Below are 14,467 nucleotides of genomic sequence, written 5' to 3'. Positions count from 1 at the left end.
ACACAGAGTCCCTACATGGAGAGGATTTCATGGCCATCATGCCAACAAGTATTTCTTGAGGGTTTACTACGTCCAAATTTCTGCCAAAAACAACCAGCAAAGGTGAAACGCCTAGATTATTACTCTAAGGCATCTTAGTTTCTTCCTGGCACTTGAATTTGGCTATTTAAGCTGGACTCTTTCCAATTCAAAGCATGAACTAGATTACTGTATGGACCAGATCAAAGTAATCCGATCACAAGACATTAGGCTGATGTCCAGGTAAGAAGGCTGAGAGATGGCCCAGCTGGGGCACTTGGAACAGGGGAGCCCTCTGACAGGCCCATGCAGCCTGACTGCACCAGCAGGAGTTGCTGGGGGTTCTCACCCAGGGGGTTCCTGCTGCCTGGTGAACACCCACGGCCTCTTTCTAGGCCCCTCCTGTTCAGTACTGAAAAGTCTTCTGATTCAGCTACTTTACTGTTGCCTTTCCAGTCCCTCCTGGGGATTTACCAAGCTCCTTGAGCTGCTGTGGCTCACGACTGCTCTAACGCTCTCAGCGCTGGACAGAGGCTCTGTTGTGGGAATACATCTTTACTCCTGTATATATATTTATACAGACACTCACACGTCCGCTGGATTTTACAGATTAAAGGTCTGCAATGCTGTGGTAATTTATTTTTAAGTCTTCCTTTTTCATCACTATACAGTTGGTTTAACACTCTAAGACTCAGTGCAGGGTTGGAGTCTCTGTTTTTTCCATAATAGCTCACAAGGAGAAAAAGATCAGAGCAACATAACACAAACAATTTACTGTGTGGATTTACCTGACAAAAACTGCATTCTTCACTTTTATACAGAGGGAAATTTTAAAAACAGTATTTATAAGTAAAAGTAAAGTAAAAATTAATTAAAAACATATTCTTATTTATGTCATGATTCTAGGAAAGAATAAAGAGGAAAAAAACAGACGAAATAAGAAAGGGATAGAGAAAAAAGAAATCATATTCTTTTACCTCATACTCAGATGCACAAATGAAGTGCTTCAGCAAAAACCAACCCCAGGAAGCACCTCCCTGCCTCACCTCCTCCAAGTCATCGCTGACCCACAGTGGGATAGGGGTGCCCCAGTATCTGTTTCTGGAAACCGCCCAGTCACGTGCATCTTTTAGCCAATTTCCAAATCGCTTTTCTCGCACGAACTCCGGGACCCTGCAATAAACAGGTCAGATAAGTGATCACGTAAGAATATGAGTAAGTAAACTTTTAATTAGGTCGGCATAAGCCTTTGTATAATGCTTTGTGGACCTAACGTTCTGGAAGTGCTGAGCTCGCTCCTGGGAGAACGTCTTCTGCATGGACAGCACCAGACGACCCACAGTGGCTGTATGTGCTGTGAATTCATCCCAGTGAAGACACTCTGTAATGGGAAACCCCACAGTCCACAGCTTCCCTGTCCCGCTCTCCACCACAGGACTGCCACAGTCCTCTAACCAGTCACCATGATGCTGGCTAGCCTGGTCCCACTCAGATCTGGTCTTCAGGCCATCTGCCACACAACAGTTTCTACTGAAACTCACTAGCAAGGGCTCCCCGTCATCTACTAATTAAGAATCCACACAGGTCATGTTGCTTGTAGCTGGTAGGTAGCCGCCTCCGCAGGCTCATCTGAGGTCCCCCTGGCATGGCACTTTAGGCTCCAGCAGTGAGGCAAATTCCTGAGAAGGCAGCTCTTCACCTAATGCCTTTGCCTGTGCCCACAGCCCTCCTTCCCTCTGCCACCCGCCCCCAGGATTCCACTGCCTCCACTTGGTAAATGGCTCCTTATCCTTTGAGGCTTGGCTTTGCATGAAACCTTCCCAAGCTTAACACTGAGTCAGGGGCCCCCAGGCTCCCAAAGACCCTGTTCTCTCAGGCACCGTGGTTACCATACAGTATGATAAGGGTCAGTTTACAGGCCTGCACCCACACGAGGCCAGCACACTAATATTCCACAGCCAGCACTTCACACGTTAGGGGAACTAAAGAGCTTCCTTGGTACAAAAGCAGAAAAACTACTTTTTCTTGAGAAATCAGGGTCATTTTTCTAGGAAATACAGAAAGCTCTAGTTTATAACCATTTCTTTTTACTGTTCTGAGATTCTCCTCATTCTTCCAAAATCAAATGCAGTTTTTAAGTTGAGTTGGGTTCTGTGGGAAGTAAGACATAGTGATCACCCTCAGAACTCCCAGTGAAAAACATTCTCCTGGAACACACACATTCAGCCTTATTTTGCTTCTGCACTCAGCGGCTGAGTAACATCCCTCCGTGGGTCAGACAGCAGCTGAGGAAAGTGAGGCTCTCGTCCCTGCAGGCTCATCCACAAAGTGGGGGTGCACAAGATGCCACTGTCCTCTAGAGACTCAACTAGTGTCCAGTGTGGAAGCGTAAAGGGCCTCTGTAGGTACTCCAAACATAAATGCTTATCCTGATAATGATTATTACTTAAGGCTAAGGAACTCCAAGAGTACGGCCAGATTTTTCCCCAAAGTTATTCCATTCTGCAAATCAAATAAATGGCAGTTTCTTATTTCCACTGGGTTTTAAAAAAGAAAAACGCTCCCTTATAAGCTTTACCATAAGAAGGATGCTACTTCTACTACATAATATTATTTAAATTATTTTGTGTTCCTGAAAATACAGAATAAAAAAGTTATTATCACAATATACAATAAAAGTTAGCTATTAAAATTATTACAGTCGGGGGGAAGTATAACCAATACTTACTACGTGACAAAGGACACAACGAAGACACACATCTTACTGCTCACCAGTAACACAGGTCATTGTTCCTCAGCAGCTGGTCCACCATGTGCTCCACTCGCACGAACCAGCTGGGCACTGCTTTGTAAATGAGGGGAGTGTCCGACCTGGGGAATCGAAAAAGCAGACGTGGCTGGTGAGACTGAGGGATGCAGGTGCCCAGGGTAAGACTGACATCACTACCACCTATTCGGCTTTCTGCTAATATTTACTTTTATTGCAAATACTAATGTCTATGTCCTCAGTATTGGTCACCTCCCTCCACAATGCCAAGAAAGGCAAAAGCTAGTAATAGAAGACAAGGAAGAAAACAGTCCTGCTGGTGTGACAGCTGTCTGAGAAATGATGTCAATTTCAACACAGAGGAAACGTGGGAACAGAACATGATGCCACGGAGCACCCCACTTTCACCCACACCACAGCAGTATGGTTTTGTAGTAAACTTGATGTCACATTATATTTCTCACTAAATTCCATTAGAAAATTCTAGAGATATGTCGCATGCTAAACACATATGGCCCCAATACAAAACCTATTTGCATATGTCTGTATTTCTCGCCCAACTCCTGAGGAAAGAGGTAACTGTATGTATCCACACAATTCTCCTTCACACAAGAAGGCAGTTTCCATACACTAACTCTGAAGGACACAAATGAGATGGGAACCACAAATTGGTGGAATGGGCACACATATTAAGGGCATCCAAAAGTCTGAGGCTCTAGCTACAACACAGTCTTCATGTCTTCTCACCTCCAGCAGAAAGGGTAGCTGTGAGTGAAGGTGCTGGCAACAAGGAGTCGGCCGTGTTCCTTCAGGGTCCTGATGATATTTTTGTCAGCATCCTGTTAAAAAATTAAAATCTAGCCATCAAAATAACCTACAATATGTAGTAAGACAAGATAATTGAGTATATTACTAAAATCTGTTATTTTGATACTTTTTCTATAAACAAAAGGCACAAATAACAAAAGTATTATAAAAATATTCGGTCTATATTTTAGCCGCTGCACATCTTTAGGTACATTTCATGCCATTTAAGGTAGTGAGGTTTTCAATCAGCAATGATTACCCCAAGGTCACAAAGCTGCTTCATGAGCCACAAATCAGAGCCCAGTTTTTCTGATCCCTACCCTTCAAACTACAGCAAGATTCCTTCGAACGTACTAGACCCTCAGAATGCAGCAGATAACATCTGTCTGTCCTTTTAATTTTCTGTGCTGAAACAAAACAAAAACAACTTCCTGGAAAAAAAAAATCCCAGATATGGAAGCTATTTAATAAAAAACTGATTAACGAAAGAAGTATGACAAAACTGACACCTTTCTATGTCACACAGATACAGACCTTTACATACTGTCCCATGAAATCTGTCACTTCCGCTGTGAAACAGCCTGATGCATCCACAGGACAAATAGGGAGAGAGTCTTTCTGAATGATGCCGAAGTCCATACAGACTCGATAGTCATCCTGGGGAGAAGGGCAAGGGGGACGGAGGGCAGAACAAAACAGTTTAAGTGTGGGTGCAGGGAGCGAGGAGTGTACAGACAGGAGTGTACAGGAGGTGACAGACTTACAAGACAAGTTTTCAGTATTCTGACATGTAAATGTAATACCTTTAGTTATCTTCTCAACTGAAGTGAATTCAAGGACCACTCAGAGATACAGAGCCCTACAGTTGGATAGGGGATTAGGTCACCTCCCCAGTTTTCCCAGCTGTTACTTCACAGACCCCTACATACAGCAGAGTGTCTACTAAGTGAGAAGAGAGAGGACACACATGCACGTATTAAAGCGAAATCAAATCTGATTTCTAATCGCAGCATATAGGCACATACACATATGCACAGAGCAGAAGCACATGGAGGCGTATGGAAGGACCTATTTAGCACATATTGCATGATGCCTGATGTGCACCTGGATTTGCATTCTGCCAAGGAGTGGCCGAAAGGATAGCAACACTGATCTAAATCCGAAGTATTCACTTTACAAATAAATCAACGGGCCCCAGGCAGCGTAGTTTACCCAGGCACACTATAATGCTGCAGGAATACATTTTGAGCAGTGTTAACAATAATTAGCAAACACGTATAATGTGCTATGAACGCTTGATTACTTAGCTTATTTAATCTCCATGATGATCCTGCGAGGAAGGCAGACAGGTGCACTAGGTTTTAACTATGTGCTCCCCTCGAACAAACCAGCAACTACCCCCATTTTACAGAAGAGGAAGCTGAGGCACAAAGAAAAAGCTCAGCTGCAAAGTGGCAATGCCTGGCTCCAAGGTTGTTGGACTCTAAGAGTCCAAGGTCTTCACTGCTGTGCTATGCTGCCTGAAGCTAAAATTAAAGGGACTGTCTCAGGCTGAACAGTGAAACCACACTCTGGTTTTACGCCAAGACAAACTGGAAAGCCAATATGCTTCCACCGGGGCCAGTGTTCAAGTCTCACTGTGCTGAGAGGCTGCCTGTGTGATGTGGATGTGCTAAGAGCAAGGGCAGTGACAGCCTGGCCATGAAGGAAGACCCAAACACACCTGCACAACACAGACAGGACAAGCCCCGAAGCCCAGCAATCTGAACCATTTAGTGTAGAGCAAACAGCCACGCCCACATAGACTAGCTAAGAACAGCATTCCTGAACAGAGCCAGAATGACAGGCGGACAGTCATGCAGAGGTACAGACTCTGGAGAAGTCACAGCGCAGCAATGGCAAAGCTACCACATGGAGGGTCTCTCGGAAAATGTCACCAAATGCCGTTTAAAGACCTGATCTTCTACAACATTAACCTGCCTGTCATTCAGGACAATATATGAGTTATTACTATAGCACATGATAGATATTTACATTTTAAAAAGAAAACTTAAACTATAATTCAAAACCAAGAAGTTATCTTTTTATTATTTATCATCAGTGGCACAACCATACCGTTGACCCTAAAACTACTATGAATAACTGAAATTTGACTAGTTCCTAACACTCAATAAACAGTTTATCAAGAATGCTTCCACTCAATTTGAATATGGACAGGTATTAGGTAATATTAAGGAACAGTTAATTTTATCTAGTATAACAATGGCATGGTGGCTATATTAAAACTATCAGTCCTTATCAGTCAGAGATGTGAAGTATTTACAGATGAAAGACATGATGTTGAGGATTTGCTTCAAAACCCTCCAGCCAAAATAAAAAAGGTGTGGTAGAAGGGGAGAGGGAACAAACAGATAAAATGGAGTTCCCAAAATGCTGATAATTAATGCAGCAGGATGATGTGAACATATGAATTTATTACAGTATTTTCTTTACTCCTGTGTATGTTTGAAGATTTCCTAGTAAAAATCCCTGTACAGGTTAAGTACAAAGACAAAAGGAGCACAGAGACAGCCAGCACCAGCCCTCTCAGGACAGACAGTGGAGCTGAGAGGAGCGGTAGGTCCCCAGTGGGGGCAGCACTGGCACCGTGACTGTGCACACCTTACAGCGTCAGCGCTGTGCCCAACGCTCCTCACAGGTGATTCGTTGAACCCTTACAGTCACCAGACAGGATGTACTGTCACCCATGTTCCAGAGGAGGAAAAGGAGGTCCAGACAGGCCAAGTAACTGACTCAGAGGCTGCCTGTGAGTGGCAGGGCTGTGACTTAAGGTGAGGTCTGATTTGCTCTGAAATGTGTGCCCTTAATCCCTTATGCTCTTCTGTTTTATTCACATACAATTATGTTAAAAGGATTACATCTTTAGAAAAATTACTCTGGGAAAAATTTCAATTTAACCACACCATACAGTTTTGAGGAGAGGTCAGATTCTCCCTTCTGATCATGCAGTAAATTTAGTCAAGAACACAGTGGAGGTGAGGGAACCCTTCGGCACTGACGGTCGTGGTGACTGCATGACTCTACAGAATGCATACCATAAAGAGCAAGAGGACTGGACGTAAAGCGTGAATGAATGAAAACATAGCATGCCTTTCAGAAAGACTAAATGCCTGGCAACACCCAGGATTCAGCCCACTATTTTCCGAAACCAGGTCAGGGTGAAAAGGAATTACACATGCAAGTTTTATAAGCCATTTTCGGGAGCAGTGATCTGGAAAAGAGGTCTACCCCATGGTTTAAACAAGAGTAAGGAACACCACACACACAGCCACACCCATAGCCACGGCACAGTGGCCACTGATGTTGACTTCTCATAAGTACATCTGCAAGATTATACTACTCACAGCACCGAAGTAAGGAGCTTGGTGTACAACGCCAGTGCCTTCTTCCTCCCTTACGTAGTTGTCAACAAGCACAGTAAAAGCACCATTCTCTTTACACTGGAAAAAGAAGGTGAGCAAGCTTAAAGGATGAAACACTACCATATCATAATTTAATAACAGGTTTTGGTAAGAATCTGAAATGCAAAATTATTTTCAGAAGGAGAAAAGACAGAATAATTCAGACTGAGAAGAAACAAGCTAACGCAACACATCTTTTCCATGAAAAACAATTCATCATGTATAAATGACCTCCTCACCAGCCCCAGCATGCAGTTTAGCACACAGGCCCAGAAAATGCGCTCCCTAAACTATTCCCTTCCCGGTCTATCTCCAATCACTGCATAGGCTTGCTCCTCCTGTTCCTCTCAGTCCAGCTCAAGTATTCAGTCACAAAAGGGAAACCTTGAAAGAACCAAGATGGAGAAGCCAAGGTTACAAGTTCTATTGACAGGTAGTGCACTCACTCTAACACCAAGGGGAAATGTTTTCAATTGATTTTTTTTGCAACAACAATCAAATCAGCTTAACACAGGGATAAGGCTACAGACCTACTTTTTCTGCCTTCATCTCTTAATATTTCTTTCCGAATACCCTTTGTTTGGTTGAAACTGATCCTTTGCTTTCTTATCTCTCTTCCTTTTGTAAAAACTACTTTCAGAAATGATTTTCACATTTAATTCCTATAATCCTGTGAAAAAGGTATTAGTATTCCCATATTTTAAAAATGTTCTGGTTCTATTTGCATTTCACAGATGAACAAACTCAGAACAAAGATGAAATGGTTTGCCCAAATCACACAACTAGCAGTGATGAAGCCAGGGCCTGAAACAAGGTCTTCTGGTTCCAAATACAAAGTCATTTTCAGCAACATTAAACTTGAAGATGACCATGAATTTTTAATTGCTTTAACCCAAATCAACTGGAAATGTTTCTGGTGTGGTATGATAGGTGCTAAAAGGTGTGTCTTCAATAGTGTAAATACGGAGGGACAATATGTGTGTCCTTAGAATCAGACGTACAAACGTATATTACCGTTTTTAACTGAATACCAAGAAACCCCACACCACATTCCTGTCCTGGGGCTCTGGATCCTGTTCCCACCACGGCTGAGGCGGGTGAGCAGTCCCCACAGGCAGCACCTACTCTCTCATAGCTCCTACTGCATATTTCAGAACATACATATTTCAGGTATACACCAGATGATTTGGTCTTAAATCAAAGAATTTGTAGGGGCTGGCCCGGTGGCATAGTGGTTAAGTGCACACATTCCACTTCGGCAGCCCGGGGTTCGCCTGTTCGGATCCCAGGTGCGGACATGGCACCATTTGGCACGCCATGCTGTGGTAGGCGTCCCACATATAAAATAGAGGAAGATGGGCATGGACGTTAGCTCAGGGCCAGTCTTCCTCAGCAAAATGAAGAGGATTGGCAGCAGTTAGCTCAGTGCTAATCTTCCTCAAAAAAAAAATTTGTACTATCTGTCTAAAACCCACCGAAGGTCCCAGAAATTTCAGGAAGCTAACTGAATGGATAGGTGTTATCAGAGGTGTTATTCAACTTAATTCTACATATTGAGTGCATATTCCAGACAGACCCCAATTTAACCCAAAGGTCCTATCTAGTGTGGACACGTGCATTTTCTGAGAGGGCTGAGCTTTCCTCAACAGGGTTCTCAACAGAGTCTGTGATTCAGAAAGGCTGAATCACTAATCTAGCAGAAGAATTTTAAGACAAATAAAAACAAATATAAAACAAAATATGTTAAGATATATAAGACAAGAATGCAGTAATGACATTTATCAGAGGGAGAAGCCAAAGCATTTCAGAAAATGCATTTTTCAGATAGCATCTGAGTCTAGCCGTGAAGAGTGGGTTGAACTCCAGCAGATATGATATTAAAACAAGATGAGGGATTTTTTTTTAAATGGGAGTTTTCGAAAACTTAATGAAAACAAAGGCAGAGAGGGAAGAAAAGAAAGGGCTAGTTTGATGGAAGCAAAGGATATGTTTGAAGCACCATTAGGGGACATGGTTAGGAAGCAAGTCTGCCTTGTGCCAAGTGGAGAACACCTGATGAGGAATGTGCCAGCAAACGACTACAGGCTCATAGGGAGGGACCCGACCAGGCAGAGCGTACAGAAATCTGTGAGCAGCAACAAGTAAGGAGGAAGAAAGCCACAAATTAGGAAACAAGAAACATGGGAAAACACTCCAGGTGCATAACAATGGAGAGACAGGTGTGAGTGATACTGTGGAGAGAGCCCAAATGGCAGAGGTCATCTGCATTAACCAAACTCTACCCCTGCACTGAACCAGAACAGAGAAGCAAGCACATGTTTTATCCCGGCCTGTGATGCAAGGTTTTGCTGGCTCATGCTACATCCAGCTGAATATAATTTCCACACAGCGTGTAAAGCCAGGTCTGAGGGTGCTGCTCATTACTTTACTCCACGACCTATAAATAAGGACTAATGGAAAATTCCTGCTGACCTTGTTTTTTGTTGGTGGTGGTGCTGGGCTTTGCAACCATACCTGTGGATTCTCTGTTGTCAGAAAATGAAAACTACATAGAACAGCTTTATGACTCTTAAGAACACTAAATGTATGAGCTCTGTTGGGTGCTCAGATTTAAAACACCCACCTCATCAATTTCCTTGATATGAATTCTGTTTACTTTTACACACTGAGCACCATCTTTGTAAAAAAAACAAAGAAACAAAAAACCTTGGGGCTGGCCCAGTGGCACAGCGGTTAAGGGCAAACATTCCACTTTGGTGGCCCAGGGTTCACTGGTTCAGGTCCCGGGTGCAGACATGGCATGGCTTGGCAAGCCATGCTGTGGTAGGCATCCCATGTATAAAGTAGAGGAAGATGGGCATGGATGTGAGCTCAGGGCCAGTCTTCCTCAGCGAAAAGAGGAGGACTGGCAGCAGTTAGCTCAGGGATAATCTTCCTCAAAAAAAACCCCAAAAAACTCAATAAATTCCCTGGGTGATAAGTAAATTAAAAACAATAAAAATAAACACATATAAATCTTATCAAATGTAAAGTAATTCCTTACATAAGTTGAGAAAAGTATTTTAAAAATTCCCATAGGATTTTAATTACTAAAACAAGAAGGCAATACAAACAGAATTTAATTTCGTTAACACTGAAGCACTTCTGAATTCAGGCCCCTCGTACTGACGGCACCACAATTGGCGAGTGCCACCCCAGCTATCATCATGTGGCTTCAGTTACCCAAGAACAGGTGCCGAAAGCCCCTGTCTACAGGCCCTGAGCTCACCTTCACAAAATAGTCAAACAGGGGCGTGTATTTCTTGCCTTTGAGATAGGCACCAGGAAATCTAGGAAAAGGAGAAAGGCAAACTCAGAGTTAGATTAAAATCACGAAGGAAAGGAGGCTGCAGCCACATCAAGTCACCACTCACTTCTAGTTCACTTGTTTCTAAGTCGTCAGTGCTGGAATGTGTGACCTCAACATACTCCGTTTTACTACTTAAAACTAATCTTGAATAATATAACTTTTGGGTAATAAGCTCTCACTTTTGAAAGCTAAAGACACAGAAACACAAGCACAAATCAATGACTTGCATATTCACCTTTCAAGGATCTCATAGTCACTCTCCAATTTATAGAGGGCTGACAATCTGGCTTCCATCAAAATGAGTAATTTTCCTCTGACGACATCTATGAGAGCAAGAGAAGAAGCGGACTTCAGTCACATTCAGACTCTGGATGACTCTAAAGACACCTCTCAGTGTACTTTTCCCTGCAGGGCTCCTGTATCACCTGCATCCAGCATGCTTATCACACACAGAGAAACACTGCAAAGAGCACTAGGGCACACTGCTTCCCAGACACACAAAAGACAAAAACATCAAAGGAACCTGGGCATCTTATCAGTTGTTAATTGCACCTCTATCCATTTTAAGTAAATTAAGCTTTATTTTCTCCTACCAAAGGTAATATATGTGAATGTTTAAAAGCCATAATATTAACAAACCAAGAAGCTCACAAAGTCCCTTGTAATGTCGTGCCCCCTCAAGCACTATCGTTTGCATGTCTCTTCCTCTAGATATTTTTCAATGTATATGCTAACATACATCTTACATGAATGTGTAATTTTTTCTAACAATTATGGAATATTAATAGAGTTTTGCAGAGAGGGGTTGGAGATTGTGCCGGATCACAAATGGCCAATGATCTCATCAACCATGCCTATGTAATAAGGCCTCCACAAAAACCCAAAAGGATACCGTTCAGAGGGCTTCTGGCTTAGTGAACAAAGTGCTGTAAGGGTGATCCCCCTCTGCCCCGTTCCATGAGGATAGAAGCTCCTGTGCCCAGGCCCCTTCCAGGCCTTGCCTTATGTACTTCCTCATCTGGCTGTTCATCTGTATCCTTTATATTCTTTTATGATAAACCAGTTTCTCGAACCCAAGGAGGGGGTCATGGGTCAGTGAGAAACACAGGGACAACCTGGACTTGCAATCGGCATCTGAGGTGGTAGTGTGGTGGTGGGGGCAGTCTTTCTAGGCTGAGTCCTTAACGTGCGGGACTGGATACTAACTCCAGATACTTAGTGTGTGCATTAATTGCTTGTTGGTGTTGAAAAAACACATATCTGAGATTTCCAATAATGATAAGATGCCACCTCTTTAAAGCTCCAGTTCTGCATCTGTAATAGGGGAATGATGTGTAAAAATGTATTACAATCTGAAAATTATACGGAATTTTTACTTTTTACATTTTTGTGTGTGTTACTTTTTCAATCAGAAATGAAAAACTCTTTTAGAGGATATTTTTCTGATTAAGTCTAGAGCTTTTTCAAAGACTTCTATTTTTACTCTAACAAGAAATGGAAGCTTTCATTCTTTTCCAAAATATGTTAAAATTATCATCCATATCTGTCACAAGTAACCAGGCTCATACTTACCTTTAATTTTCACATATTGCATATCTGGATTGACACACAGGGCAAGGTTACTAGGTAGAGTCCAGGGCGTGGTTGTCCAAGCAACTAGAGATATATTTTCATCTTCCTCCAAAGGGAAAGTTACAAATACTGAAGGATCTTGAACATCCTGAAATAAAATGTGATAAAATATTCTTTTACAAAATCCATAATAGACATGGAAGAAAAAAGGAACTGATCCTAAAGAATAAAATAAATAAATTTTCAGAATAAACTGAGCTTTTAAAAGACCTTTTGCCATATTTACAAAAAGAAAATACAATGCAAGAAATCCCAAATACATTTTTCTATATACTTAAAAAAAAATGTTTTAACCATTACCTTAGTAGTCACAAACATTTTAAGTGTATCAAGAGGAAGACACAATGGAGGTTTCACTATTACGATGATTTATTTTATAGTAAGTCCCTAAAAAGTTAGGTCAACAAAATAACTGATTTGGAAAATGGAGTTATTCTCTACTACAAAATATAAAAATGAGTCATATTGAAACATTATATACTTGTAATTCTAATATGCCAATAATAATTCAGTTCATTAAATAAAAGAGTGACTTCAACTCTATGGCAATCTTTCAACATGAAAATATAAGGGATTTAAAAATATTAAATATCTTCAAAGTAGAAAAGCTCATTCCCCAAAACAAACCTACTTCATTCTAGATAAAAGTGAGAAAACGGGGTTCTACAAACTTGGCCTTATTCACATACAAAACGTGAGACAACCCGAAATGAAGGGCACTCTAAGTGCACTGGCCTGTACTCTGCAAATGTCAGTGTTACAAAATGTAAAGAAACTGAGGACTGTTTACAGGAGCTGGAGGGCTGGCCCAGTGGCCTGGTGGTTAAGTTCGGGGCGTTCCACTTCACGATCCTGAGGTTCTGTTCCCGGCCGTGGACTTGCACCACTCTTCGGTGGCCAAGTTGTGGTGGCAACCCACATACAATATAGAGGAAGACCGGCACAGATGTAACCTCAGGGTGAATCTTCCTCAAGCAAAAAGAGGAAGACTGGGAACAGATGTTAGCTCGGGGTGAATTTTCCTTAGCAAAAATAATAATATAAAATATAAAATATAAAAATAAAATAAAATAAATAAAATAAAGGAACTGGAGATACAGAGACTGAATGACACACATAATCTAGCATTTTCTTTTGTTAAAAAGGGCATTATTGGGACCATTAATAGAATCAGGTCTACAGATTAGGTGATAATATTGTATCAATGCAGATTCCCTAATTTCAATTACTTAAGAGAACAGTATTGATTTTTTTTTTAGGAAGATTAGCCCTGAGCCAACTACTGCCAATCCTCCTCTTTTTTCTGAGGAAGGATGGCCCTGAGGTAACATCCGTGCCCATCTTCCTCTACTTTATATGTGGGACGCCTACCACAGCATGGCTTGCCAAGCAGTGCCATGTCCCCACCCAGGATCCAAACCGGCAAACCCCAGGCCAACAAGAAGTGGAACGTGCAAACTTAACTGCTGCGCCACCGGGCTGGCCCTGATTTTAAGAAACCTGTACTTAAGTATTTAGAGGACAAGGGGCATCATGTCTGCAACTTACTCTCAAAGGGTCCCGTGCCACCTCCACCCCTTAAAAAGAGAGGGAAGGATAAAGCAAATACGGTAAAAGGTTAACATTTAGGGAATTTCATTGAAGGGTATATGAGAATTCTTTTCAACTTTTCAGTAAGTCTGAAATTATGTCAAAAATTAAAAACAAACCCCCAAAAACCTTAATACACAATCATAGAATGACTAAAGTGAAAAAAGATAGGAAATGCTAAGTGTGGGCAAGGATGCAGAGAAATCAGTACTGCCTAGCGGGAGTATAAATCAGTATAACCACTTTGGAGACCTCTTGGCTAGTACCTATTAGAATGGGAGGCAGCAAACCACAGACCATGGGCCAAATCTGGCCGTCACCAGCTCCTACACGGCCTGAGGGCTAGAATAGTTTTGATAAAGTGGAGTACTTGCAACAGAGATCATCTGGCCCACAAAGCCTAAAATATCTACTACTGGGCCCTTTACAGAATTTGCCAACTTCTGTACTAGAGTTAACTGTGAGTGTAAGATATTAAAAAATATATCCTGGTCTCTGCCCCCAGTTCCTGGTACAGAGCTCCTGAAACTCTTGTAATTTCCTACGTATAAGAACAGCAGCAGTGTCTCTTGTCCTAATATTGGGGTCTACCCCTGGCTCCTGACATGGGGCTCCTGAAACTCTTGTAATTTCCTGGGCGACAGAAGCGTCTTTTGTTCTGTTGAGGTGACTCAGTGGGTCCTGGATAGGGGCTGGTCACCAGAAAGACCAAGCCATTATTAGAAGCTTGGCATTTTCAGCTCTGTCCCCTATTCTCTTGAGAAGGGAGAAGGGCTGAAAATGGAGTTAATGACCCATTATGTGTACACGATGAAGCCAGCCTCCATAAAATCCCAAAAGTAC

General features: G+C 42.1%; 1 protein-coding gene across 1 annotated transcript in view; it reads right to left on the bottom strand.

Moving 5' to 3' along the window:
* The window catches only part of IARS1 (isoleucyl-tRNA synthetase 1), a 79,414-nt gene that overhangs the window by 45,420 nt on the left and 19,527 nt on the right, over window positions 1-14,467 (bottom strand). The window contains exons 7-14 of the mRNA XM_070590554.1: window positions 11,975-12,122; window positions 10,638-10,725; window positions 10,322-10,382; window positions 6,997-7,092; window positions 4,127-4,249; window positions 3,533-3,624; window positions 2,791-2,889; window positions 1,065-1,191 (exon numbers count right to left, since the gene is read on the bottom strand). Of these exons, the coding sequence (XP_070446655.1) occupies window positions 1,065-1,191; window positions 2,791-2,889; window positions 3,533-3,624; window positions 4,127-4,249; window positions 6,997-7,092; window positions 10,322-10,382; window positions 10,638-10,725; window positions 11,975-12,122 (834 nt within the window). The remainder of the gene's footprint in view (window positions 1-1,064; window positions 1,192-2,790; window positions 2,890-3,532; window positions 3,625-4,126; window positions 4,250-6,996; window positions 7,093-10,321; window positions 10,383-10,637; window positions 10,726-11,974; window positions 12,123-14,467) is intronic.

Source organism: Equus przewalskii, chromosome 22, assembly GCF_037783145.1.
Source record: "Equus przewalskii isolate Varuska chromosome 22, EquPr2, whole genome shotgun sequence".
Classification (NCBI taxonomy): Eukaryota; Metazoa; Chordata; class Mammalia; order Perissodactyla; family Equidae; genus Equus; species Equus przewalskii.
Note: the sequence above shows the minus strand (reverse complement) of the source record. Positions and strands in the feature narration are given on the sequence as shown.